Source organism: Bipolaris zeicola (genome assembly GCF_000523435.1).
Source record: "Bipolaris zeicola 26-R-13 unplaced genomic scaffold scaffold_56, whole genome shotgun sequence".
NCBI classification, from domain to species: Eukaryota; Fungi; Ascomycota; class Dothideomycetes; order Pleosporales; family Pleosporaceae; genus Bipolaris; species Bipolaris zeicola.
This window is the reverse complement of record NW_006912105.1, coordinates 64,858-92,831: the sequence shown is the minus strand read 5'-3', so window position 1 is coordinate 92,831 and position 27,974 is coordinate 64,858. Positions and strand designations below refer to the sequence as shown.

At 49.4% G+C, this 27,974-nt stretch overlaps 10 protein-coding genes across 10 annotated transcripts; 7 read left to right on the top strand and 3 right to left on the bottom strand.

The window, feature by feature from the left end:
- On the top strand, positions 1–5,019 carry COCCADRAFT_4281 (uncharacterized protein; the record flags this gene model as incomplete). Its single annotated transcript, XM_007713148.1, has 7 exons — positions 1–454; positions 502–655; positions 703–2,331; positions 2,383–2,851; positions 2,900–2,959; positions 3,008–4,889; positions 4,943–5,019. The coding sequence occupies 7 exons, from the start codon at positions 1–3 to the stop codon at positions 5,017–5,019; spliced, it is 4,725 nt and encodes a 1,574-aa protein (XP_007711338.1).
- Positions 5,020–5,731: 712 nt separating this feature from the next.
- Positions 5,732–6,196, top strand: COCCADRAFT_36003 (uncharacterized protein; the record flags this gene model as incomplete). The annotated part of the gene is made up of 3 exons (XM_007713186.1): positions 5,732–5,744; positions 5,874–5,990; positions 6,150–6,196. 3 exons carry the CDS (start codon positions 5,732–5,734, stop codon positions 6,194–6,196), a joined length of 177 nt encoding a protein of 58 aa, XP_007711376.1.
- Positions 6,197–6,949: 753 nt separating this feature from the next.
- COCCADRAFT_36002 (uncharacterized protein) lies at positions 6,950–9,120 on the top strand (the record flags this gene model as incomplete). The annotated part of the gene is made up of 5 exons (XM_007713185.1): positions 6,950–7,613; positions 7,665–7,869; positions 7,919–8,201; positions 8,256–8,840; positions 9,061–9,120. 5 exons carry the CDS (start codon positions 6,950–6,952, stop codon positions 9,118–9,120), a joined length of 1,797 nt encoding a protein of 598 aa, XP_007711375.1.
- Positions 9,121–9,980: 860 nt separating this feature from the next.
- On the top strand, positions 9,981–11,719 carry COCCADRAFT_93697 (uncharacterized protein; the record flags this gene model as incomplete). Its single annotated transcript, XM_007713184.1, has 3 exons — positions 9,981–10,265; positions 10,325–10,668; positions 10,720–11,719. The coding sequence occupies 3 exons, from the start codon at positions 9,981–9,983 to the stop codon at positions 11,717–11,719; spliced, it is 1,629 nt and encodes a 542-aa protein (XP_007711374.1).
- A 1,689-nt stretch (positions 11,720–13,408) lies between these two features.
- Positions 13,409–16,344, top strand: COCCADRAFT_36000 (uncharacterized protein; the record flags this gene model as incomplete). Its single annotated transcript, XM_007713183.1, has 5 exons — positions 13,409–13,522; positions 13,608–13,922; positions 14,127–14,261; positions 14,312–14,383; positions 14,437–16,344. The coding sequence occupies 5 exons, from the start codon at positions 13,409–13,411 to the stop codon at positions 16,342–16,344; spliced, it is 2,544 nt and encodes an 847-aa protein (XP_007711373.1).
- A 1,252-nt stretch (positions 16,345–17,596) lies between these two features.
- On the top strand, positions 17,597–19,604 carry COCCADRAFT_93781 (uncharacterized protein; the record flags this gene model as incomplete). Its single annotated transcript, XM_007713182.1, has 3 exons — positions 17,597–18,287; positions 18,350–18,788; positions 18,845–19,604. The coding sequence occupies 3 exons, from the start codon at positions 17,597–17,599 to the stop codon at positions 19,602–19,604; spliced, it is 1,890 nt and encodes a 629-aa protein (XP_007711372.1).
- A 96-nt stretch (positions 19,605–19,700) lies between these two features.
- On the bottom strand, positions 19,701–20,306 carry COCCADRAFT_35998 (uncharacterized protein; the record flags this gene model as incomplete). Its single annotated transcript, XM_007713181.1, has 1 exon — positions 19,701–20,306. One exon carries the CDS (start codon positions 20,304–20,306, stop codon positions 19,701–19,703), a length of 606 nt encoding a protein of 201 aa, XP_007711371.1.
- An 895-nt stretch (positions 20,307–21,201) lies between these two features.
- COCCADRAFT_93783 (uncharacterized protein) lies at positions 21,202–23,952 on the bottom strand (the record flags this gene model as incomplete). The annotated part of the gene is made up of 1 exon (XM_007713180.1): positions 21,202–23,952. The coding sequence occupies one exon, from the start codon at positions 23,950–23,952 to the stop codon at positions 21,202–21,204; it is 2,751 nt and encodes a 916-aa protein (XP_007711370.1).
- A 1,302-nt stretch (positions 23,953–25,254) lies between these two features.
- On the bottom strand, positions 25,255–25,852 carry COCCADRAFT_25523 (uncharacterized protein; the record flags this gene model as incomplete). The annotated part of the gene is made up of 3 exons (XM_007713160.1): positions 25,255–25,492; positions 25,578–25,714; positions 25,820–25,852. 3 exons carry the CDS (start codon positions 25,850–25,852, stop codon positions 25,255–25,257), a joined length of 408 nt encoding a protein of 135 aa, XP_007711350.1.
- Positions 25,853–26,061: 209 nt separating this feature from the next.
- Positions 26,062–27,496, top strand: COCCADRAFT_25522 (uncharacterized protein; the record flags this gene model as incomplete). Its single annotated transcript, XM_007713159.1, has 4 exons — positions 26,062–26,079; positions 26,132–26,686; positions 26,734–27,053; positions 27,103–27,496. The coding sequence occupies 4 exons, from the start codon at positions 26,062–26,064 to the stop codon at positions 27,494–27,496; spliced, it is 1,287 nt and encodes a 428-aa protein (XP_007711349.1).
- Between the last annotated feature and the right edge of the window lie 478 nt (positions 27,497–27,974).

Below are 27,974 nucleotides of genomic sequence, written 5' to 3'. Positions count from 1 at the left end.
ATGGCCGACCAGGCTGCTCGGAGACGCATGCCTGCAAAGGGACAGAAGCCCTCTCGTCTTCGTCATGAAATCCGGCCAGAATCAGCCGAAGACAAGAGAGAAAGTCATAGCCATGTTGTTCAAGAGCCGCACAGCGATGTGGTCATCCCCAATACCCAAACCGATTCCAGCAGACATGCCAAGGAACACTTAGAAATCCGCGACTCCACATCCGATTTGTCCGATATCCCCTTGAGTCCCAATTCGCTAGGCACCCTCAGTCGCTTCAGAACGTCCAAAAAGACAAGCGTTTTGGAATCCGATCCGACTATTTTCAAGACTTTCACGAAGAACCCTCCTGAAATTGAGAGTGCATCAGTCTTTACACCGCATGTATTCTCTCACAAGCGACCTACCGTCCATAAAAGCTCGAAATCGTCATCGAACCAGGAGAGCCGCAAACAGGAATCGCATGGTAGAGAAGATGCCGTATTCCTATGCATCAGACTGACGTGTGGATAGATGATCCTCCACTCGCTACAGCAGCAGCTGTCCCTTTGCAAGGAGTCACAGCCCTATTCAAAGATGTGCAGGATAGTGCACGATTCCAAGTAATGCAATCGCCTAGTTCATTATCTAAGTTTCCAACGTCCCTCTCCCTTGCTAAAGAACCTGAGTAAGATCCCGTGACTTACTGGCAAATGATTTTGCTGACAACTTCAGAACCACAGAGAGGGAAATAGCACTTTCCCTTCCACCGTCATCTCCAGGCATCAAAATGAAAGACCCGGCAAAAAACAATGTCAGTCTCAAGAAATACAAGGAGAACTCGAAGAAGTCGCCAACCCAACGACTGGGTGGATCATGGCCTCTTCTACAAACCCATTCTGTTGGTCACATCCACAACTTCAACAACGCTGGTGGAGCTGTACCTAATGAGGTTATCCAATTACCCGAACTTTCTGCATTCCAGACATGCAATGTCCAGTCCCAAGTTGTCTCCAAAGTTAATGTGGAGTTTCCGCTTTTCAATCATGATCACAAGAAACTCGCACCAGACTGCTCAACTCACGAAACACATGCCCGGAAAGAAACCCATACTGAGCTTAGGACAGTAGCGTACGACGAAATGAGAGATCTGGCTCAATGTATGCCTCTGGTTCTCTCGGACACATCGGCGCAACACGCCGTTCCAACTTCTGCCTTGCAGCCTTCGTCTCTTATTAGTGGGCAACTCCATGTCGCCGAGACGGGTGAGAAATCCGTACACGCAAGCGATGATGAGGCCAAAGGGTCTCAGTGTAAGATGGGCAATGCGAAATACCAAGATCCGATTTCATCTGAAAAGGCCCGTGAAGATACTGTACCAGATTCCATTGACCTCAGAGGCGATCAACACGAGCGCCAGTCTCAAGTGCATCCAAGCTACAACTTTAAACCACCTATTGCACGAAGTGTCACATCTAGATATATATTGCACGGGACTTCAAGCAGAGGAGGATCAGATCGCGTAACCAAACCACGAGGAAACCCACGTGGGGACAGCAAATCTACATCCAAATTATTCAGAGCATCCACGTCACCTGCCATCGAACGCTCGGTTGAGGACTTAAGACTGGCGTTCTTGGCAGAAAGCTTCCGAAAGCATCACGAGTACACCACACAATTGAAAAATAGTCAAGAGCAAGTTACCACACTTCTCCAACAAGTTGACCGCCAGAGAGAAATGATTGCAGACTACATGAAGCAGCGAGATGAGCAGAAGAAGACATTGAGCAGTCTGACCAGCAAAGCGAAAAACAACCAAAAGTTCCTAGAGGGCCTCCGGAATGACTGTGAAAAGTTGAAAAAACTGGCTGCGACGACTGAGGAGCACAACAAGAAAGTCCTGCAAGCAAAGATAACTGAAATCGAAGAAGAGAAGCGGAGCATTGTGGAAGATTTTGAAACGGCCGCTTACAAACTCTCAAACAGTCAGAGGAAAATGAGGGCGGTGGCTGATGAGCTCCATGTACAACTTGCTGTAGCCAATTCAGTGAACAAAGCTTTGACCGAAAGATTGAACAGACTAGAAGCGGAGTGTACAAGCGAAAGGGAAAAGCGAGAAAAGATTGAGAACGAAGTCTTCGGTCGAGTTCAAAGCCTGCAACGCCAGTTCAACGACGGTTCGAATCGCGTAGCGAAGAAACTAGAGCTGCTGCAAACTTCGATCGAGAAGGCTGCCATGCACAACCCCCAAAACACCAAAATCGAGGAATGCCTCAGCATACTGAATAACCTAAAAAAGGAGTCCGTCTTGACGTTGGAAGACGTCCATAAAGTAGAGGGAATATTGCGCATCGTCCAGGAACGGTACGTGGCACCCCAACTTAAAAGGAAGCGCTGTTCTGACACGTGAAATAGCATCGACTCTGGTCTAAAAGACTTCTCCCGGGCGCTTGTTCGCAGTGCCCCACCCAGTACAGATTTTCACGCATCGATAAAAGAACAGTTAGATGATTTACGAACAAAAATGATGAGATATGAAGAGATTGCTGCTGAGAATCGTAGGATCAATGGCTTAAACACTGAACTCACGAAGCAGTTGATAGACCAGCAGCATGAATCTTCTCGCCTCATCGAACGAGTTGAACATCTACAGCAGATCGAGGTGAATCTACAGCAACGATCTCGCGAACTGGAGCGCGACCTAAATGACTTGAAGATAGCAACTGACTCATCTCGTTCGGAGATGTCAGCATCTGAAAAGATCAACCTTGACCTGCGCCAACGGCTCAAAGAAGCTGAAAATGAACTGAGGTCAGCCAGCGAAAAGATTGATAACGGAGAAAAACTGCGACAGGGTCTCCAGAAGGACGCAACTGAGTACAAGGTAATACCCTTGGTTCTCAAATAGAAGCGTGAGCTTGACATATCACAGAAGCGTTACGAGGCTGCGCAAGAAGAGAGAACAAAAGCGGTTCAGGAGCATATGGACGAGGTAAGAAAAGTGAGCTCATGAGAACCTCGTCATTAATCCGTTTTGCAGAAGCAGAATGCTGCGACAATTTGTGACACAATCTCGAAGGAATGTGAAATCAAGCTGGCTGAAAAAGAGCACGAACATATATGTGGAATCAACCGACTCCAGCTCATCCTTAGTGAGAAAGAGATGTTCAACTGTTCCCTGAACCAAAGGCTCAGCACTACAGACGAGCAGCTTGTGGAGCTTCAGAAGAAGCTTAAGGACCAGAATGATGAAAAGACTGGATTGCGGGTTCAGATATCGCAACAACAATCTGATATGAAGGCGCTGCGTCAAGAGATGGATGACCGAATCTGTCAAATTGGACGAGACGCTCAGAATGAATTGCAATCGAGCCAGGACAAAATCAAGGCATTAAAGCGCAAAAACCAAACACTCCTTTCCAGGCTAGAAAAAGGTCGTGTAGATGAGCAGAGAGAGAAAGAAGTCGAAACGTCTTTGCATGCTGAGAAGGCTCGTTTGCAAGAGGAATTGCGCAACCTGTACTCTGTGGTTGATGACAAGAACAAGGAGGTGGCACGGATACGCAACGAAGCTGCCGATGAAAACCGAAAGCTCATTGAAGGGCATGGCAATGATGTTCAAGAATATAGGCGCCGCTTGGCTGAAACAAACGCCATGTTGAGGGAAGTCGAGGCGAGGGGTATATTATTGGAAGACCAGTATCAAGCCCGGATTGAGGCGGACCGAAAGGCGGCAGAGTCCAAATTGCTCGCACTAGAAAAGGAATTCGGCAATGCACTCCAAGGAGCCAAAGATCAGAGTGCGCCGAGCCAATGGCATAGCACTCAAGACACGACCCCAGGCCTATCTAATTCCAAATCTGTCCAAAACATACCCACCACAAAACCTCGAAAGAAAGTGAATCGGGATAATCAATCAGTAATAGAGGCTACCCAAGAGCAGACCGGTAGCCTGCAGTTTCCGCCATCTGTCCGTGCCGAGATTTCACAAGCCCAATCTATTGACCCAGATCTATTTTCGGTTCTTTTCGATGACGGTAACAGCGCGCAGACAGATGGAATCAATAATAGCTCGATATTCAATCATGGTTTCAATACAGTTCCAGGAACCCAGGATCTAGGGGACTTGACACTTTCGCAAATGTTTTTCTCAGAGAGAGCTGACCAAGATCCACAAGAAGATACCTCGTATCGGGACTTGAGCTCAACCGAGCTAACCAGCATAGCATCAGAAGAGCTGACACAAATGCAGAAAGAAGCGGAATCTATCTCAAGACCCAAAGTCCACGGACAGGGTTCCAAGTCAGATAAGCCTGGAAAGTCTCTGGATACCGGAGAAGCAAGTTCAATTGATATGGGAAGAACCCGCATGGAAAGCTCTCATTCATATTCAACCCAAGAACGACCCAGGTCGCAAGCCAATACATCATCTCGGATGATGCCTCGGGACAGTTCCTCTCCACAGATCGAAACCCTACCTAGGTCTCGAGTATTTCGAATCAAGCTACCTAGTCATCAGGAAAGATTTGACGATATCCCTGAGAATCTCAGCGGCACCGGTCTTCCATATACGCGCAAACGTGATAGAAACCAGACTGAAAGGGATTCGACCTCGAAGAGGCAGCGTGTGTTACCCGCAGCTAGATCCGGAGTCTCTTCTTCTGGCTCCCAGAAGATTTCTTCACGTTCTTCTAGACAGTCTGATACGGGATTGGGCTCATTGAAGAGAGATGCGTCAGATACAAAATGCACTCCCTCGAAATCGCCCCATCCAAGGTCCCAGGACCATTCTTTTGAGACTCAAAGTCGTACTCACACCCAAGTTTTTCCGGAAAAGGCTTATATATCCCGTCGACAAGGATCTTCGCAGCCATCTACTGCTCTACCAACGCGGCGCTCTTCTCGAGTCGCACGTAGTAAGAGTGAGTATAGCGGATTCTTAGATTTTCAGTATGTAAGGGCTACCAACTTGTAGGTTTAGGCAGAAACGGTACCGCATTCGGAGATGATTTTAGTGACAGATTCGATGAGGAGCTACAAGGATGGCACTGATCGTTCGACACATCTCCCTTTGGCGCCCGGGTATGACGTGCGTATTATTGCGCTTTTCGCCTGACCGCTGGGGTCACTCAACGGAGACATGTCAAGCCAGTGTGCAGGCTACCCCGGCAAAAGGAAAATAAAAGATTAACACTAGGCACCTGAGAATATTAAGATCCAATCTTATCAGTCTCTTGCGACATCAATAGGAGGCACATTGTTCATCCGATACAACCTATCACTATATTTTCGGTTCCACGGCAAGTTTTTTCTCATGATATTGGAAATCCTGGCAAGGATATCAGTATGCAGTATAAGGATAGGAGATTATGAAGGAAAGGAGAAGTTCTTACAAGGAACAACAGTGAGCGGAGATGATCGAAGGCATATATCAACTGAGCATGACTAGCAAACGCGCGAGACAGGGATATTACATAGCAAATATTATCAAAAAACTATTTTCTCGTATACTTGCAGTCTGAAGAGTTCACTGAAGAGCCTTAGAGCCTAGTCGAAAGTGGGACAGTCTTATAATCTAATCATATATCGCAACTGATTCCTGGGTGCGGAGTGAGGCGGAGGCGAATGGCGGCGATGGAGACCTCAATCAACGCTCATTGGCTGACAAGGGCAACGCCGCAGAACTTCGGCTTCACAACACCAAACTATCCACCTTGGACACAACCACCATTGACGCCGACACGATATATATTCGCGCGTCGCCATGGCGAAGAAAGGTATGCGAAACCCCTGCAACTTCAGGACGTGCCCATTGTCGCCGTCCTACACTCCCGATCGCCGGTCAACGTTCCCCCGCGCCCGTCGCAAGTTTGCACCGTACATGCGCTGACCGCAGCGCTCTACAGCAAAGTCCCGTACCATCATGGTGCGCCTCATATCAATGGCAATGACGGGATACTACCGAACCATGCAAAGACCGCGCGCCCACCAGCCACTGAGCATGCTTAAATACGATCCTATCGGTACGAGACCTCTCTACTATCAATCCTGACGACAAGATCGAAGCCACCGCTGCCTGAAAAATGTCCCCTCTATAATTTCGGACATATGCGATAGGAAGGAAACGTGGAGGCTACTTTGATAGCAATGTGATGGTCGAATGATGGCTGATAACCTGGCAGTTCGGAAACAAGTTCTTTTCCTCGAAGCTAAACGCGGCAAGAAATAACATCACACACTTTACACGATACCACCGCATGCGATAATTCTAGCAAAAATTTGGGGGCGAAAATATCGACTGGGTTCTCGAATGGAGTTGCGGGGGGGCGGACGCCGTGGATTGCCGCCTGTACGAGACACAGAACCCGGCAACTGTGATACTCATCAGGCTGTCCAAAGCCTTGTACAATTATGTACCAAATATTCGCATGGGCTGGCGTTAGATACAGCACACGCATACATCAGAACAATATGTCTGAAATAAGCCGCACTTCATTTCCCGTTTACATCTATGTCTTCGCCTACTCATCGACGTCCACGTGCTCAAATTCGCGTCCCACAATTTCTTCGATGCTATCCCCGAGCCTGTGTACCGACTCGCTTTTGTGACACATCGAGACGAGGTTATCTGCCAAGATCAGAGCTCCGCTCCGCTACTTTCATCGTCTCTTGGCTGGAGCTAATCTGGTCGACAAGCCTCCATCGTGATGCCGGGTTACCCGACTAGGCCGTGCCGACTTCCTGAAGACTTGGTCTACGTAACTTGAGGTCTTTTCCTATATCCAAATTCCCCATCTATGTAGGAGCCAAGGCTGGGGTTGAACTTGCCAGGGAAAGGCGGAGCATGTTCAGTCTTGGCTGTGTCGTGTATCTGGCAGAAGTGTCGAACTAGCAGACGCAAATCGTCGTATAAAATGAGATCTACTAGCATTTTTCTCGTTTCTTGTTCGACTGTGTTTTGGTCGCCTTTCAAATTCTCAATATGGATCCCGAAAAGTCGACTGAGAAGCGTTCCGAGCACTCTCCTGACTCCCGCATCGATGATATAGATTATCACCAGTCCCAAACATTACCCCAACGTTTAATCGAGCAACAAGAAGCAGCAAAGAAGTCAGAATCAGCCTCAGGTTTGTTCTCCAAACTTGGTAATTTACCAGAATGGAACGTTCCTGGACACGGTCGCCTCCAAGGCAAGGCACTCAACAACGCCATCGCTTGGTGCTCGTGTCTCGCCTTCCTTATGTTCGGATATGACCAAGGTGTTTTATCTGGTGTCTTGACTCTCGATGACTTCCAACGCCACTTCCCTCTCATGACATCTCGCGAGCGCCAGAACAACTTGTGCTGGCTTGATGCACCGACCAACACCACCCCCAACCCAGACATGTGTACAGGAAGCCCGAGCATCCTCTCAGCTGCCGTTGCTGTGTACCAAATTGGGTGCTTTCTAGGTGCCGTTCTCATCTTGTTCTATGGCGAGATCTGGGGCAGGAAGAGTAGTAGCTTTTGGGGCAGTCTTATCATGATCATCGGAACTATACTCCAAGTTGCACCTGGAGGTGCTAACGGCGGGAATTCTGGAGCCTATGCTTTGCTCTGCATTGGACGGGTTGTAGGAGGAATCGGAAATGGCATGGTCACGGCGAGTAAGCATCGAGGCTATGATATTTCTTTGTACGAGACTGACATCCGTATAGCGATACCCACCTGGCAATCCGAATGCGCGAAACCCGAAAAGCGAGGACGCTTGATCATCACATCTGGAGCGGTTATTGTGGCTGGTGTCATGATCTCATACTGGGTTACATATGGCTTCTACTCTGTCCCATCAGGCGAGAGCTACAGCTCTGTGAGGTGGAGATTTCCAATCATGTTCCAATCGTTCTTCACCATTCTCGTCATGTATGTCCATCCCTCAGCATCAAATTAACCAAAGCTAATCTTGTACTAGGATCGCTCTCCTCTACTTGCCAGACTCACCACGTTGGCTCGTTATGCGCGGCCGCTACGCTGAAGCTCGTGAACTTCTTGCTCGTCTTGCTGGCGCACCTATCGACTCCGAAGAAGTAGAGACAGAGCTTACTAACATTATTGATGCACTCGAAGCGCAGAGCAAAGACGGCCCGTTCAAAATGAGGGAACTCTTGCACAACGGCCCGAGTCAGAACCTTAGACGCACTACACTCGGCATCGTGTCGCAGTTCTTCCAGCAAATCAGTGGTATCAACCTCATTGTAAGTACCCGGTTGACTTCCACCTTGATTCACATAGTGACCATACCTTTGTAGACATACTATGCAACCTACGTCTTCGAAAACTCACTAGGTTTCGGTCCAGACATGTCTCGCCTTCTCTCCGCCTGCAACGGAACGGAATACTTCCTCGCTGGTCTCATCGCCATCCCCCTGATCGAACGCGTGGGCCGACGCAAACTCATGCTCTTCGGCGCCCTCGGCCAAATGGCCAGCATGGCCATCATGAGCGGCATGACCTCGACCGCCACACCCGACGAATTTGGCGCTCCCATTCTAGAGCCGCGATACGGCATTACAGCCGTCATCTTCATGTTCGGCTTCAACACCTTCTTCGCCATCGGCTGGCTCGGCATGTCGTGGCTGTACCCTGCCGAAATCACTAACCTGCGCATTCGCATCCAGGCAAACGCCCTGTCCACCTGTTCAAACTGGCTCTCCAACTTTCTCATTGTTATGATTACGCCTCCGGCTTTTGCAAACTTGTCGTACAATACGTATACCATGTTTGCTGTGTTTAATGCGGCGATCGTGCCGAGCGTTTACTTCTTTTTTCCTGAGCCAAAAGGACGCAGTTTGGAGGAGCTGGATGTCATTTTTGCTAGTGCGAATCAGATGGGGGTTAGTCCTGTGAAGAGGGCGAGGGAGATGGAGAAGCTGGTGGGGAGGGAGTTGGATGAGGAGATTGCGCGGTTTTTTGGGGGTGATGTGGAGGAGGTGAGGCGGAGGAGGAGCAGAGCTTGAGAGATTGATTGAGATTTTCGATGCCGAGGGAGGAGTGCGGGATGGACTGTTGTGATTTTGGGTGGTACTTTTTTTTTCATGCACTTTGCCGGTGTAGTACCCAGTCACCTCGACACGAGTTTCCGGTCAACAGCCAGATTGTACCGAGACGGCTTAAGTTGAGAACATTAGACCCTTGTATCACGAACTGTACTACAGACCAAATAGCACCCTGTCGCGATAATGGATGGGTGCCGACCTGCCGACTGCAGCTAGCGTTGCACACCGTCAATATCCATGTCACGCGGAGCTGGCGGCCTCTTCTCTCCTTTTGCAACGGCCCAACACGCCACAACGCTTTCAACTGTGCCCCAACCTCCAGTGTGAGGCTACAACTATGACGTTGATAAGCTTTCTTCGGCTCACCGAACGACTTGGCAAGAGGCCTTGTTCTCCCGCTGCGCATAACGAGCTTCCTGTTTGGGTAAGATGCGTTATTTGATGCGCGCTGGCTACATGGGCATCACGTATAGCATGTTCGACAATATTGGAGAAAGATGCGAACCGGCACTTGCTTACCATGATGAAAAAATGCCCCAGACAGCAGTTTCAATGATTGCGAAACTGCAGCATAGGTTGCATTTTCGACAAGGTGCTGTTTGTCATGAGCCATGGTTTGTGGCCGGTGGCATAACATCCATCCGCGGCAACGAAGTAGTATCGTTGTCTTAACGCATTACTCGCAAGATCTTCATACCCGTGTTATCCGGCCAATCGCAATGATCAGTCTTACTTTCCAGTTGCCTGATTCAGATTAATCTACTGTACGGCTACCCACATATCGCATTTGGCCTACCCTCGATGCAGCGCTCAACCATGACAGGCGGAAAGAAATGCACATGGCAAGAGCACTCCATGTTATTAAGTGGCTTAGCTTCGTTCGGATTCAGCGTATTTAAGAAGGCCGAGAGAAGCGGCCTTCTCGGCAAGCTCACTGCTCAAGCCTTGGTCATCCTTCTTCACGACAAGCTTTTCACCATGGCGCGCTTCACCCAGATTGCTGCCGTCTTGGCAGCAGCGACGCTCAGTCATGCTCGCAAGTCATTCATCACTGAGCGTCAGGTCCCTGCGGACCCTACTGGCGTCACTACCATCAAGTCTGCCCAAGGTGCCGAGATTCGCTACAAGCAGCCTGGCAAGGAGGGAGTTTGTGAGACTACTGAAGGTGTCGACGATTATGCCGGCTACATCAGTCTCAATCCTACTACCAATATGTTCTTCTGGTTCTTCGAGGCGCGTGAAAACCCTTCCGAAAAGCCGTTGGTAAGTACAACCCATACTTCAACTCAAAACTTGGTGGCAACTTTTAACTTTGTCGTCAGACACTATGGTTGAACGGTGGACCAGGAAGTGACTCGCTCATCGGTCTCTTTCAAGAGCATGGCCCATGCAATGTTACTGAGGATTTGAAGACACAACTTAATCCGTATTCATGGAATGAGCACAGCAATATGCTGTATCTCTCGCAGCCCGTTGGTGTAGGTTTTTCCTACGAGACCACAGAAACTGATGCACAGGGTCGATACTCGCTTGTTGATCCCAATACCACAAACACTACCGATGCTGCAGCCATCGGTGCGTGGCATATTCTCCAGGCTTTCTTGGACCTGAGCCCCCAGCTCGACCCGGATATCACTAACTTTACATTCAATCTTTGGACTGAGAGGTTGGTAAATCCGCATCGATACTAGAAATTGCGTTGCTAACTAGTTTCTAGCTACGGCGGTCATTACGGCCCTGCTTTCTATAACTACTTTTACCAGCAAAATGAGAAGATCAAGAACGGGTCTTCCCCTGGTGTTGAGCTTCGCATGGATACTCTTGGTATAATCAACGGAATTGTCGATGAGCAGATCCAGGCTCCTTACTACCCCGAGTTCGCCGTCAACAACACGTATGGTATCAAATCAGTCAACGACACAGTCTACACCTTCATGAAGAACGCCTACTACATGCCAGAAGGCTGCCACGACCAAATTGAATACTGCAGACAGTCTGACCGTACCACCGTAGACGGCTATCTAACATGTGCATCCGCCACCAACCTCTGCCGATCGCTCGTCGAAGAACCATACTACGCATTCGGAGGCCGAGGCGTCTACGACATCCGCCACCCCTACGACGACCCCACGCCGCCCGACTACTTCCAATCCTTCCTGAACCTCGCCTCAACCCAAGAAGCTCTCGGCGTAAACATCAACTACACCAGCGCCAGCTCCAGCTCCGTGTTCACCGGCTTCGGCCGCACCGGCGATTTCGTCTTCCCCAACTTCCTCGAAGACCTCGAAGAAATCCTCTCCTACGGCGTCCGCGTCGCCCTCCTCTACGGCGACGCAGACTACATCTGCAATTGGTTCGGCGGCGAAGCCGTCTCCCTCGCCGTCAACTTCACCCACGCCGACGCCTTCCGCGCCGCGGGCTACACGCCCTTTCTCGTCGATGGCGTCGAGTACGGCGAGGTGCGCGAGTATGGCAATTTCAGCTTCACGAGAATGTACGAGGCCGGGCATGAGGTGCCGTACTATCAGCCGGAAGCTAGTCTAGAGCATTTTAGGCGCGTGCTCGATCATGTGGTCATTGCGGATGGGAGCCAGGTGGTTACGAGTGGGTATGGCACGAATGGCACTGCCAAGGCGACGCATACGGAGGAGTTTGTGCCGTTGCCGCCTACGAGTACGCCGAGTGCTGTTAGTAGGGTGAGGAGGGGGTCGGTGTAAGTTATTTGTGGGGATGAAGTGGGGCTGATGGGGGAGGTTTCGAGCACAGCGTTGAGTTTGGTATACCACAGTTAATGATGCCATGAAAATGAAATTAGTAATCATGTACTTGCATGTTTTCTTCCCTTTAGTTGTGTACATCCTCTTTTTTTGTTGTGTGTTAAACTAGTTTAGGTTTTCTCTTATAGTATTACTCCATGTTGCTGACTGTACCAAGGCTTTGTTTTCCTCTAACTTTGCAAATGAATTTCTTTTCTGACTAGGGCTCGATCAGATTGACTACTGCTATTTACTTTCCCCTTTATAGTAGTTGTGAATTTCCTCGTTCGGAATCCTGGTTGTTACAAGGCCCTTTTTCCCCGTGTTGTAATAGAACTCACTCGGTCCCGTATGCTATTGCCCCTGTTCCTGTTCCTTTTCCTAGTTTCCTCTTTTGGAAACATGTTTAGACATCTAAATCGATGACTTTTTTTTCGTCATTATTAGAACTTTCCTGAATCCGGTTGTCGAGGATAGGGCTTAAGAGGTGCGCTTGAGCAGCGCTAAGCTTCAGTAAGGCTAAAATGTTAAATCATTCATCGCCCCCCTGTGCGCGTGCGATCGAGGCATATACAGTAATCATATTGCTTGTCTAAATAGTCTTCATGTAGCAGTACTGTTGGTTATCAGGTATATATTTGTGTTATGATTATCGTTCTTCTCATTTCCCTCTTTCTCTACCTTTTTATCGATCTGATCTATCCTCCTTGATCCCTAGTTACTTCGCCAAAACATTGAAACAAACTCTCACCAATTTTAGTTGCTAGGTCTTGTGTAACACGTTTTTTGTTAGGTATCCTGGCGTACTCTTTCGTGCGCGAATCTCGCTATATGAAGGCAGCCTAACGCTTATCCTCACCAAGAATAAGATTTTTGTTAGCCCTGTCTTATAGCAGGTGTAACATGACCCGAGTCTTATGTTAAGTTAAGCAAGACAGCGAACAAAGATGGTAGTAGTGAGACCAGCGCCCCTAGACTCTTCTCTTTCTCTTCTCACTACCTCGCGGACATAACAATTTAGGAATCGTTGTTTCCCGAAGCCGTGGTTGACAAACCCTAGGTAGATTACGAAGATTAATCCAGTAGATTAACTGTAAGTGCTACATTTTTGCGATACATTAGGCACTAGTTCTTTACAAAAGCGAAATTATAAGCTGCTCCCTTATAGATTGTTTGGCGAAACATTTTGCTCGTTGATAAATAAAGTTCTTCTGCTGTCCCTTCTTATGATCAATCGCTGTCAATATAGATGTTACACGTACCTCTTCACAGTACGTGCTGTTATACCTCTTTTTACGCTAAAGATTGCAGCCACGCATCGGGCAGATCAACACATGGGATTTTCCTTGGAGACGCGGGGTAGTTATGTAAATTAACTTTCGTTGTCGGACCTACTGCGTGATGCAATAAATGCAAGCAGTGGGCAACATATCGTTACGATTATGACCTCACACTTTAGTGCTAGCGCTTACAGGTAATCATATATCTGGGACCCCTTTTTCAATGCAAGCGGGCCTCAAAAACTTCAGCTTTCTCACGATGTAGTGTCGATGCAAATTTCTTCTTCAACACTCTCTTATTCTACACCCGTTTGGTGCGTGTCCGCTCATTTTCACACGATCTCGTACTTTTTTTCCACCACCGTTCATCATGGGTTGGAAATCATACCTTCTACCACTGTTTCTGGGAGCTGTTGCTGGATTAGAACAGCAACAGGTTGTTCCACGTACTTTCATTGTCGAATATGAGGATCCCGGGGTCGGGGTAATGCTTAACCCAAAAATGAATGAATTATGCTAAATACTCCTAGCTACGTACATCCACCCTCAAGACTCTTGACGTTACCAAGGTACTGGACTGGAATTACGATCTATTCAAGGGCGCTACTGTTCAATTCAACAACGATAAATCCTCTGATGAACACATGTCTTCATTGATTTCGCATCCAGCCATCAAAAACGTTTGGCCCAAGACGATTATCTCTATACCTAAACATGAGGTTGGAGGGGTTGAATCATCTGGGTTAGCGAGCTCATCCCAACTCTTGGCCAGAGACCTCCAAGGCAATCAGACATATTCGCCCCACGTTATGACCCAAGTCGACAAGTTACACGCAAAGGGCATCACTGGTAAAGGAGTTAAAATCGCAATTGTTGACACTGGAGTAAGTATCCTAGTTAGAGCCAGCAGTATGAGCAGGCTCCTTCAAGTGAAGTGACCCAGTCCCACAGTACAACTGTTCCCAAGATCTTAGAGATCATCTTAACCTCGTAACCCGGCCGGGCTGACGTTGATCCCTTGCCAATGGAACGAGATGCTAAAGACTCTGCTTTATGTGCTCTAGATATAACTACTGACCTTGACCTAGATTGATTATACCCACCCAGCACTCGGTGGATGCCTCGGAGCCGATTGCTTAGTTGTCGGCGGTTATGATTTCGTTGGTGATGCGTACAACGGATCAAATACTCCTATTCCTGGTGGTGATCCAAAGGATTGTTTTGTATATGCCCTTTCCTCGAGAGCTGCATTCATAGGCTGAACTTAAATTAGGGACACGGTACACACGTGGCTGGTATTATCGCTGCCCAAGAAAATAAATATGGGTTCATAGGGGCTGCACCTGTAAGGGCTTCTTCAAGAGCTATGAAACAAGTCTTCTAATGGATCTATCTTAGGGCGCCAGCCTAGCAGCCTACCGGGTGTTCGGTTGCAATGGTCCGTCTAGTAATGACGTTGTCACAGCTGGCTTCCTTCGCGCACAACAAGATGGGGCTCATATCATCACTGCCTCTCTTGGATCGCCTCGCGGATGGAGTGAGAGTTTCTCTGACGTTATTGCTTCCCGAATCGTTGCCAAGGGCGTTATTGTTATCGTCGCCGCTGGGAACTCTGGTGACCAAGGATTGTTTCAAGCAAGTTCCCCAGCTGGAGGAAACGGTGTTGCTGCTATTGCTTCTTACGAGAATACTTTGGCGCCTGTATTACTGACGCAGTCCTCTTATTCCGTTTCCAACGAAACAAAGCAGAGCTTCAAATGGGCTCCAGGCAAACCAGGCAATTGGACAGGCGCCGGTGTACTACCACTGTGGACTCCACCATTGGACAGCAATCAGACTGCGAATGCTTGCGGTCCTATTTCTGGTAATACGACGGACCTTGCTGGTAAAGTCATTCTTCTCCCTATCAACGACTGCGTTGGTCCAAATGTGCAAAACGCAATGAAGCTCGGGGCCAATTACATCATGGTTTCGAACGAGCCGAACACTGATGAAGTGAACATCAACCTCGCGCCATATCCAGGCTTCCTAGGTGTTGGTAGGGTCCCTGACACGCTAGGCACTAAGTGGTTCGCAGATCTGGCCGCAGGAAAGGTTGTCACGTTAGATTTCACCGGTTTCGCCACCAGCCCAGTCACGCTTGAACAGCCCCCTAACAATAGCACTGGCGGACATGTAAGCTCCTATACTTCCTGGGGACCTTCTTTTGAAGCCGAAATAAAGCCTTCATTTGGTGCTCCGGGTGGGAAGATCATATCAACGTGGCCTGTTGCCTTGGGTTCTTACGCCATACTGTCTGGTACTTCCATGGCCTGCCCACTTGCTGCCGCTATATACGCCCTCCTATCAAACGTACGGAACACCTTCGAACCCATCGAGCTTCAAAATCTACTTGCCAGTACAGCTAAGCCTGTTCAATCCAATGGTAATATGAGTGCTTTAATTGCGCCTCCTGCACAACAAGGAGCTGGACTGATCCAAGCGTATGACGCGGCCTATGCCACTACAGTATTAAGCCGTCCAGGTCTTGCTTTCAACGATACCATTCGATTGACTAGCGAAACCTTTACTATCTCTAATACTGAGGATAAGGACGTCACCTATGAGCTAGACGTTATTGGCGCTGCTACTGCTTACACATTCTCTGGTAGTATCAGGCCAGCTACGCCCCCCGACCTCGACGGCTCCTTCGCAAAAGTGGACCTAAGCGACTATAACGTTACCATCCCTGCAGGTGGAAAAACTACAATCGCTGTCAAGGTTACACCCCCGTCAGTTCCTATTAGTCGACTCCCAGTGTACGGAGGATATATCCGGATCAACGGTACAAACGGCGAAAGGCTTTCTATCCCCTACCAAGGCATTGTTGGAGACCTCAATTCTGTAACTGTTATGAACGGAACGTACCTATCAAACTCCAACAGCGGCCCTGACTATCCGCCCTTTAACAATACCAATTCGACCTTCGTATTCCCACAGGCTGATAGGGCGAACATCGATCTTATCACCGACGACCTTCCAGTTGCTGTTGTTGACTTTGTATTTGGATCCCCGCTTCTCAATATCCAAATCGTGTCAACCAGCAAACAGCCAGTCAATCTTGGTCACGCCGCGGGCTCACCATTCAATCACACTAGCCGTGATTTGTTTCCCTTTACTTGGAACGGACAACTGGATGATAAATCTTTTGTCCCAGCGGGTAGTTACAAGTTCCGTGTTTCAGCGTTGCATATCTTTGGTGACCCAGACCGGCCGCAGGACTATGACGTTGCTGAGACGTCTTCCTTCAAGATTTCCTACAAATAGTGTCCGTGAGGGAGACGAGTTCCGTACTGCTTTTTTGTGCGATTGCCTGGCGATTTCTTGTTTCAGCCTTTCACTCTTTACCTTTTATTGTATGTATCATTAAGAACAGTCAATTTCTTCTCATTTCAAACGAAATCGAATTTCAACTGCTTGCTTTCACACGTATTTTTGATGGTGGCCAACAGGGGGTATGTTGACTTGGAATATCGGGAGTGGCTGAGATCTACGGCTTAGTGTTCTGTACTAGGTTCATCAAGTCAATCAAGTGAGACCTTCAGGATGATTGGATAGGATGTTGAGGGTAGTTGAGATATGTGACCTATTGTTGTTGCACGCTTCGCTGCAGTGGACGCCTTCTGACACTGCCAATGATGACTTTACCCGATCAGCCACCGGGGGGCTTGGCGGCGACATTCTACCTAGGCAAGGCGCACTCACCCCTCAATGCTTAATATCCTCGCGTACAACTGGCTACAGAAATTCGAAGCATGGCGCAGATCGTGCTGGGCATCGGCCCCCACTGGCGGCCTGATTCACATGTAACCGAAGTTGACTCGACGAACTTTCGCCTTAGTGTTGACCTACCCCAGACATTCGGACCGTAGTAATCAGACATCCATCAACGAACTTGACCTTGCTCTGCGTCGCAAAGTGGTAATGTACGAATCGCTTCGTCGCGCCACTAATGCCGGTAGAAATTCTAACGACATCGAGCTACTCCAGCCTCATGGGCATCGGTAAGGCTTTGTATGTCACCTCACAGTCCCAGCACTCTCTAAGCATTAATTCAGACAAAGGCCTTCGAGTATCCGAAGCAGTAATGACTTTACGATTGACGGTCAACGCAGCCAGCCTTTCGTAAAGCTACTCCATTCTGCGAAGACCACCGAACAACTATCAGACGACAGCGGCCATCTGCTTCCTCAAGAACACAGCAGTCATCATGTCAGGCTATCTAAACCGAGATTTCTCCCCTCCGGATGGCGTACTGGCGCACTCATCTCATTGATCGGAGCCGTCTTCGTCTTCGTCTTCAACCTCGGCATCACCATCTGGGTTTGGGCAAATCCTAGCTTCCAGGCCAATGGTGCAATCGGCACAATGTATCGCGGAAACTGTGCGGTTGTCCGAAACATGAATGTCAGGATACATCTGCTTGTCAATGTAAGCTATCTATTCGCATCTAAGACTATCTTGCTTACGACACAGCAAGGTCCTCAGTACTATGCTGCTGTGCGGCAGCAACTACGTTATGCAAGTCCTCGCAGCTCCAAACAGAGAAGAAGTCGATCGCGCCCACGCTCAGCGTCGTTGGTTGCATATCGGTGTCCCGAATTTCCGCAATCTGCGGTATATTCGGCGAAATCGCGTCGTCATTTATATTTTCCTGTTTCTATCTTCGGTACCATTGCACCTCTTGTTCAACTCTGTCGTCTTTACACAGCTACAGGCAAATGAATATTTTGTGCTGCCTACTATGGAAGATTGGATTCAAGGGAGGGAGTATAATTTCGACAATTTCGACAATTTCACGGACATTGAGAGTTTGCGGAACAAAACCTGGATACAGGACTTCGAGCCGTATCGCATCGAGATTGACGACACCGTGAAATTGAGCAACGGGACTACTGTACCCATGTACCGAAACATGACTGCAGCGGAGTGTTTCAGCAAGTACGGTAGTCACTACGTTTCCGACGTTGGTAATGCCTACTTGGTTCAAGCACAGCCAACAGTATGGAGAAACCCCGATAAATGGGAACTCCACCGATTAGAACTGGGAGGTTTTGAATGGGCGCAAACAACAAACGATTCGTCGAGCAAAGACGAACGGGATCCCAGCTACCAGCGAGTGGACTTCAACGCTACCCTCCCCTTTCCAAGCTCACCCCGCAGATACCCATCTAATGTATGGCGATGTCAATCACACACATCAACAGGATGTAAGCGATGTCAAATGCATGTGTGAATCTAAGAGCGAAACTAATGAAACTGCATTAATCAGGCGATCCGGGCGACGAAAGTGAGATCCCGCGGGATAGATCGCAATGGAAGCCGTACGGAAGCGATCTATCATACTGTCTTGTTGAACAGGTCGACGAGTTTTGCGAGTTACAATTCAGCTTTACAATTGCGATTCTGGTTATTATAGCCAACTTGGTAAAGGCTACTTGTATGGCTATTACCCTCTGGAAATGCGGAAGTCATGCCGCATTCGTCACGATTGGGGATGCCATTGCCAGTTTTCTTGATAACCCGGACCCCTCGACGAGCGGACATTGTCTGCAAACCCGGCGCCATGTGGAGTTATGGTGGAGTTGGAACCAATGGGCAATGGAAAACCCACACATGGCAATGAAAAGAGATCGGAGAAAGTTCAGGTCAAGAAGACGTACATGGGCAATGGCGCCTAGTGAAAGGAGATGGGTTGCTACGTACTGGTCGTAAGTCTACTCTTCATCCTCTCGAAGCAAAGAAACTCACGTTATTTCCCCTACAGTTACAGTGCCTTGTTCGTGGCTGGCATTCCCCTAACAGTTCTCGCATTGAAAGGCATGCCCCGAGACCTAAAAAGGTTGTGGGAAACTGGATTTGGCGTCATCCAGGGCAACAACCTACTCAACTTTGACACATCGCTTATGGGCGGCGTACTCCTCGCTAATACGCCCCAAGCGCTCCTTTCCTACATGTATCTCGCTTTCAACGCGCTCTACACAACCATGTTCATCTCGTCGGAATGGGCGAGTTACAGCGTGCAGCGTAAGCCCTTGCGCGTCACATCGCCTGTAGGCCAGCAGCGCCATACGTACTGGCTCGGCGTGCCGTACCGCTACGCAATACCAGTGACGCTGGTATCTGGCCTCTTCCACTGGCTCGCCTCGCAAAGTTTATTCAAGGTACAGATTTCTGTTACCGACATGTACACACGGCGAGTCAAGGACCAGATCTCGACATGCGGATACTCACCCGTTCCTATCATTCTGACGATGGTTGTTGCGACTGTTATAGCGGGAACTGGCATTGCTATTAGTAGGATACGTTTCCCTTCAGGGATGCCACTGGCGGCTAGCAACTCAGCGGCTATCAGCGCTGCGTGCCATCCGCCGAAGGAAGACAGTGATGCTAGTGTCCTGCCGGTGCAATGGGGTGTGGTTAGTCATGAATATAACGCAGAGTTTAGCAGGGATGAGCATGTTGGGCATTGTTGTTTTACCAGTTTTCCAGTCGAGCCTCCGATTGAGGGGCATTTGTATCAATAGGGGATCACTTCTACCTTCATCTAAGCACCTACATTAAGATCCAAATAAAGTCAGGCATCTGAGTGAGAATCATACCGCATCTCATGATCTCCCACACTACCCTTCTCTCTGCACAAACCACATCTCCATCGGCGCCCCCCACCCCTTCAACCCCTCAATCGCCCCCTTAAAATCACTCGTACCCACCAGTTCCTCAAAACACCTCATCCCCTCCCACCCCCTTACCACAAAAAACCCCACCGCCTTGCCCCCCTCATCCGCCTCCTCCTCATCAACCCCCCACCCAAACGCCACGCCCCCATTTCCCCGAGCAACAGCCACGCATTTCTCGTCGAAAACTTCGAAATCACGCTCGATACCCCTGCGAAACTCCGGCGTAGCTTGCTCAGCCGGAAAAGAAACTTTCACGAATTCGAGCAGGGGCGAGGCCATTGCGCCATTCTTGCTGAATATCGGGGTGCCATGGGAGAAAGCTAGATTGTACGTTTTCTGGGGTGTGCCGAGGGTGGAGAGGATGTTTGCGAGGTAGGGGGATGTTGCGGAGGTGATGTCTGGGTGTTGGGAGGTTAGTTGGAGGGTGATTGGGGTTTGGAGGTGGGTGCCTATGGAGACGTTTGGTGGTTTTTTTGATTGCTTGAGGGTGGGGAGGGTGTCGTGGTGCGGGGATGGGAGGGTGAAGGTGAGGAGTTGGGTTATTGTCATTGTGGTTGTGGGTGAAATGGGGGATTTGGGGTTGATTTTATAGTTTTATGTTGGTTTTTTGTATATGAATTCTGGGGGTTGTAACTATATTTCGGGGATGCGTGGACAGCGAGCTTGGTAATCGACATTATTCAGCTACATAGCCAAGAGTATCAAGACATGGCACAGATAGTCCGCTGGATTTTGTTTTGTTCTTTCTCTTTCTATCTTTGCGAAACTTTTGGAAGGGCAGTTAATATGCATAAGAAATATTTGTACACTTACGCCCTCATTTCCAAGTCTATGCTATGCGCGTTTTCCAACAAGAAACTATACACGGTGATCACTTTACACTAACAGGAGAAACGGCAACCCGCTGCTTGTCCCCATACAACAGTGACCCGCTGCAAGCGACATTGCGGAGCGTCCCACATGTGACACGTCGGCATACGCATATCTCGTACATTCCCATCCCGCTGTTGCATAAGTTCGTGGTGGAGACACGGGAATTCTCAACGTAGGCAGAATGCGTTTGCGCGAAAGCCGCGGGATTTACTAAACCCAATTCGGAAGTGCATCCTTTCGAGCCAAATGCCAAGATATGTCTGGTGATGTCATCGTCAGAGTGGCAAAAGCGCAGACTTGAAGCGAGAGAAAAGTGCGGTGAGCAGAAGCTTTTGTGCAGAAGTGATGCATGCATTGTGTGTAGTGGAAAAATGTGTGTTGAATCGTGTTATCTAATTCTATAGATCGTTCGTTGCGTCGTTGTAGGTTGGCAACAAGAAAAGAAACTCCAAACTCCATGTAAATGCATGACTCGCTTGCTTTTTAAACAAAATAATAGAGTGAGCCTATACAATGGCCACTGTAAAAAAATCTATGTTCCAAAGAAACTCTCCAACCCAACACAATTGCTCTAGAAACTGAATAGACCTGACCTCCTCTTGCCAAGTGGGTACACAATGAGCGCGGCAAGGAAAAGGCCAACGGTGATACCAATCGCAATTTGCACGACAGAAAAACCGACGTCAAGCGCGATGGAATTTATAGAGCTGCCCATGCCAACATCGGCACCGCTGATTGTTGTGGCGTTTCCAGTACTGTTGCGCACGATTTGATCAGCCGATATCAGGCCAGATACAAGCGACCCTTGCACACTGAGACCAGAGGGGACTTGAACAAAGATGGCTGGTAACATGGCAGCAGCGGCCAATCCATACCCAATCTTGCGAGTGTGAGGCGTGAACTCGCTGATGGAGCTAGCCCTTGAAGTGTGGCCACTGCTAGTGGATGTAGGATCATAAGCTGAGCGCTCCACCTTGTGGGTGCGAAGCGGTCCGTGGTTCTTCCTGAGATACATCTTGCGGAACTTCACGAAGTGAGGTCGCATCTTGATCTCCCATGTATCAAGGCACCAGTTCTCGATGTGACGACCAAAACGAGCATGTACGTTGGCTGCAATACCAATGGCAAGAGCGCCTAGGGTGTTGCTGACTTGCGCGTTGTTCTTGAAGTACTTGGAGCTCTGGAAGTTGACAATCCATCCGATGAATGCAATGATGGTCATGGAAGGCATCTGCTTGTATTTGGCTTGGTTGACAATCTGAAGGCAAATCGCAAATGCGGGAACGAAGAGATAGTAGAAGTTTGTCGACATGGGGTCGTGGCATGTTGTGCGCGAGGTTGCGTTCTTGTCCATCATTCCGTACAAGACTGTACCAATGGTGATGCCGAATCCCAAGAAGAGGGAGTAGATGATTGCGTAGACCATGCGAACTGAGCCAGCGACAATGTGCTTACTTTGCAACTCGAGCGAGGCACAGAGAACCATGAAACCGGGTAGAATAAGGGCGATACTGGACTGCGCCATGGCACTGAAGCAAAAGATTTCCTTGCCATCGTGTCTGATAGACCCAAGAGCCCGCGCCGCGAAACTGGTAATGACTGATGCGCCGATTTCGAAGACGTTGCTAATGAGGTCATTGCCTGGGGCGATAACTAGTTGCAACCATCCAATGATGCAGCCGAGTAGGAAGCAAAAAGGAAGATCGATGAACCGAGCCTGGAAGGCAAACGGCCCGACGGTGGCGGATGCCAATCCATACAGAAGTACTCTAAGCCACTTGTTGAACTTGGCCTTGCGATTGATGATGGCATCGAGACGCGGTGTAGCTTCTTCAACATTGATGCGGTCGTGAACGACATCTTTGTAGATTTCATGCACGTCGCGAAGCTTGCCAAGGTCGACACCCTGACTGGTACGAACAAGCTTGACTTCACTAGTGTGAACGGAAGAGTCATCGAAGGCGATGATCATGCAGCCGGGCATGTACAAGAACTGTGCCTCAATCTCCAAGACACGAGCAGACATGCTCAGGTACTCTTCCAGACGATGAGTAGGCGCACCGTACATCATGAGCGCCTTGCAAAGCTTGCGGAGATAGTTCTGGCGCGCCAAGGTACCAGCGAGGTGGATCTTGATCCTGATCTCTTCTTCCTTTCTCCTATTCCTCTTGAACGGCAATATGGAATCGTCCGATTTGGACCGCTTTCCCATGCCAGGGCGGGTCTTCTTGTATTGTTCATCCAACTCCTGACCAAGCTCTTTCTGCGCAGGCGTAGCAAAGCTATGTGCCGATGCTCCAACCAACTGGGAGACGGACGCAACTGATTGATTGTGATGGTGATTTCGGAACCAAGAGCGACCTCCACGTGGAGTTGAGTATCCGGAGACGGGCGGTGAGGGGTTCGGGGAGTTGGCTGCAGTCGACGCACCGCTGAATGTGCCGGTACTGAGACTTCGGTGGAGAGTGTTCTTGCGAGCTGGAGGGGCTCCCGCGTTGCTTGACATCTTCATCAAGGTACCAAGCACTCCTGTGCGATATTTGGTGGGTCGAACCACGCGCTCATCCTCAACTTCCAACGCATCTGGTGTGACCTGACCGGATTGAAGTGGAGTTTTGACGTCGTGGTAGAGGTCTTCTGGGATCAGTGGAGGTTGGTTATTGGCTTCTCGGATAGTATGTTGTCGAAGAATCATGGAAGCGCGCTTCATGAAGCGAGGATCGTCCTCATCATCATCAGTTGTTTCTCCCACTGACTCATGCTGCTGCGACATGCTCTGGAGCTCAACCGGTGGTGAGGCGAGCTCGTTGGAGTTACGTCGTGATGCAGGAGCAGAATATGTACCGACCGACTTGGATAGTCTTGCTGCACGGCGTTGGGCTGCAAGACCAGACCGCTCTTTGAGGTCTTGCCCTATTGAAGACTGCCTGGATGGAACATTCTCGTCAAAGGGATTGGGCTGATCATTGAGGTAGAACTCTGGTGGAGGTGTTCGAGGACCAGGTTTCCGTATAGCTGGACGAGGTTTCTGTACATCCTTTGATGTAACAGGTTCCTGGATGACTTCTTCAGGGAGGTTTTCGTTTCCAAGGGCTAGTCGTAGCGAAGCCCGGATCTTTTGGAGGTCGTCATGTGATACATCTGAGCGTTCGAGGGGCGTGTTGTGCCCCGCAGAGCCAGTGTCTTCGGGCGATTGGACTGAGCGACTAGCAGAGGGTTCTGAGCTCCAGCCTACACGCTTCCTGCCAGGAGTGGCAGACATTTGTTCTTCTGCTTCGGGGTGGTTCTGGCGAGAGGGGCCAGCATCGTGAAAGGGGTTCATGGTGTTTTGTATGGTTTGGGCACTGCTGTGAGACTAGTTGGGCACTTCAGGACGGACCACTCGACTCGCAGTAATCTGTAACGCGCCGAGTTCCGTTATTAGACGCAGATAACGTTGCACCTATTGATTTGTGCGCAAACGATATATTTTCGGCGATTCTCAGAAGCCCGTCTGTGGTCCAGAACGGTTCACGCACTTAGCGGTGGATCTCTAATGAATAGTGCGTGGTTCCAACCGGTGTGCGGGTATCAGTGGATAACTTAGCAGGCAGATACGGTCGCTTGCAATTGGGATGCTAGGGATATGCTCGGTAATGATCAATGAGAAAAATGAATGCAAGACTGGGATATCATGACAGTGTGACTGGGAAAGTACCCCTTCAAAGGTGTGTGGGATTGATAAGAGCCGCTAGCGCGGGGGCGTGCTGCAGGCGTACGAACGTCAAGCTGACAAGTTAGAAACTTCTCAAGTTGTGTAGTGGCGGAGAGACCCAATTTTTCTTGTCGAAACACAATGGCCAGAATGTTCGGTGTTGGGCTCAGCAACATGACAAAAGCTGGGTGGAGCCAGCGCTACAGGGGACCTTGCACTTCGGGAGCACCAGCACCAAGATGTCGACAGGCACCAAAACTGTACAATAAGCAAAGGCCAAGATCCCTGAAAACACTGCAGCGGGAGCGGACAGCACTGGCGTGGAATTTATTTTAGGGGGAAACCGACGCGAGGTCCGGAAATGACGATGACGCTGTCGGCGAAAAAGAGTACTCAGAGTATCTTCTTGGCGGATTTGCCGAGTGAAAAGTAATCTCGTAGATCATTCCAAGACAATTTACAATGAGCATTTCGAAAAGGAATAACTATGCCCAGCATAGGATTGCACAATGTTTGATAAACCTCTCTTGACTGACGACACCGGACGGAGCGCAGATACCGCAATGGCCAGGATTTTCATGCATGCATCCCAAGGGTGGTAGCAGAAAAGTGGACTCATTGTGCCAAAGCTTGGGAAAGGTCTAATGAGGAAAACCGAGATAAGGAGAGAGTGGGTACAACTGGGTCTGTCCAAGCCTGGCTGTGCTCTTCCGCCCAATGGTTACAAATCTAGGGGCAGCGTGGGAGCGGGCTTTAAAGTGCCGTAAGAGAACATCAGTGGAGCGGTGGTGCCGTCTCATCGATCGAGAACATGCGGAACCGCACTGCTATTTTACTCTGAGTCCAGGGCAGCAACAGGAATAAGAAGAGCAGGAATATGTTGAGGGCGTATGGAGAACTCTGCACGATTAGTTCTTTGGGGCCGGGCTGTTAATGGTGGTGTCGGAGGGTGGCAAACAAGAGGCTGAAAACCCTAGAAGGGCCGGTAAAGCTTGTTTGTGCGAGGCGGCGCCGGGAGCCCCTGCGTATCCCAACCATTTCGACACACGCGAGAAGATCTGAGCGGATGTTTCGGGTTGGGTCCGACGATGATGACAATAACCACATGCTGAAGAGCACGATACGACTCGTCAAGGAGGCGTGATAAGATGAGCGGTGATGATATTGGCTTCGTGACGGCGCAGTCGCTGGCTACTGGGACTCTGGGTCAGTCTCCACTGTGGTTGCGGCTGTTGACGTCTCATCAGTCGTACGCGTTGGCGCTATCTTTCGTCAACACATTCGTCACATGCGCTTGGAATAGCAACGACAGTCCAAGACCGTCAGCGGTTGGGCGCATTTCCAAGTCATAGCAGCGAACGGTGACGCGCGGTTTTTTTGACGATAAGGCCTGTGCTCGTGTTATGTAAGACAGAGTCATGTGATTCACCTACGTCATGACTGATCCTGTCTCTTGACTCCACCGAGGCCCACTAGCCGTCCTTTCTTGACTCACGATGTCACGTGGTCTTGGGTAACCCGGCTGCATGATGCACCGCTGCCGAATGTCCGTGTGTGGGGCCCTGTTCAGATCTTCCCCGCACCGCGATACGACTGGGACATCGAGGAGAAAGTCATGGAGAGGGCTGGGGCGCGGGGAATTGCTTGCCCCACCACGAGGGACGTGTAATTAAAATATGCACGTTTTCTAACATATGGTCCTGCAGCTCTTGCAGTAACAAGTATCAAATCACCACCATGCCGAAACTTAACCACGTATGCTCTGCCGTCCCTCTACTCTCTCTATGTTTAGTAATGACTCGTGTAGGTCATTATTGTGGGCGCCGGCCCTTCTGGTCTTTTGCTAGGTATACTACTAGCGAAAAACCTCGGCATCAAGGTTACTATCCTCGAGGCCGATACTAAGGTCAGTGGCCTTCCCCGGGCCGCCCATTACGCTCCATCTGCGGTATACGATTTCCATCGTGCCGGTATCATTGATGATGTCCGTGCAAAAGGATTCACGCCCAAAGGTGTATGTTGGCGTGAGCCGGACGGGACCTTTCTAGGCGGTATGGGCCGCGAACCAGAGGATTCAAAGTACGCCATGGTCGTTTTGCCGCTAGATAAGCTTGGTCCACTACTTGTAAAGCATTTCGAAAGCTATCCCAACACCGAGATCCTGTGGGGCCATAAATTCATAGACGTGGAACAGGATGACAAGAGCGCAACAGCAGTGATAGAGACGATCGACGGAGAAAAGAAGAAGATCTCCGGCGACTATCTCGTTGGTGCAGACGGTGCCTCGAGTGGTGTGCGCACTGCACTGTTTGGAAAAGAATACCCAGGAGAGACGCTTCCAGCGCAGATTATTGCTACCAATGTACGTCTACAGCCGATGTACGGAGAGATCTTTCACTAACTTCCTAGGTCTACCTTCCCTTTGACGAGCGCCATGGCTGGTGGGACTCAAATTTCGTCGTTCACCCGACTGATTGGTACATGGCCGCCAAAATCTCAGAAGATGGCCTTTGGCGAGTGACGTACGGTGACTCGGAGGGCCTTTCAAAAGACGAATTGGTCAAACGCCAACCCGTTCGCTTTGAGCAGATTCTAATCGGACATCCAAAGGCCAATGAGTACAAACTCGTTAGCATGAGTCCGTACAAGCTCCAGCAAAGATGTGCTCCCAGCTTCCGAGTTGGCAGGGTCTTGTTAGTCGCCGACGCTGCCCATCTATGTAATCCCTTGTAAGTTTCCCCAGATACTGTCTAGAAAAAAACACTAATCAAGTCTCAGCGGTGGCCTGGGTCTAACCGGTGGCTTCGCCGACGTCGGGTCTCTCTACGACTGCTTCACCGGCATCCACCTGGACGAACTCGACGAATCCATCCTCGACCTCTACTCCGAAATCCGCATCAAGATCTGGCGCGAAATGATCGACCCTATGTCCCGCGAGAACTTCCACCGCCTCTGGGACCCCGCGTACGAAGAGAAGCGAAAGCAGTTCTGGGAGATGTGCGAAAAAGTTGCCGACGACCCCGTCTGGGGCAAGAGTATTGCAGAGAGCATTCACAACATTCGACACGACTTTACAAAGTACTTCAAGAGCAAACAGAAGAACCAAGGAAAGGGTATGGATGAGATAAAAGCGAGTAATGGGGTGTTGGCGGAGAATAGCGCTGCTGCGTGATGTTGTACTATAGTTTGAGTAGTGGTAGAATTGAAACAAGCATTCTTTCATCTCTTGTGTACTTCGGTATCCTACGTCATAGACTACTTTGCTGTCCGATCGTTCGTGCGAAATGCACGACATCGTTGTATGTAGTTATAGTTCCCCACATAATAAAGCCCGATGACATTTACCCCGAATATCCTCACGTGACGTGCCCGCCCCACATATCTCACACTTTGAATGATGACAATGTGGGAATGATACAAACTGGTAAAATCGTTGTCGTCATGAACAACAACAATTCTCGCAGAAGTTGCGAAAAGAGTTCTTGAGATATTTCATTCGAGACTCATGAAGGGATATCCTAAGCGAACTCGCATGACACGCATCTCATATTTGATCTCCTGATAACATTATACCAATCGAGTCGGACTGAAGAATTCAGCAAAATTAGGAGCCATCGCATTACCTCCTAAACTACCTATTTACTCCCCCA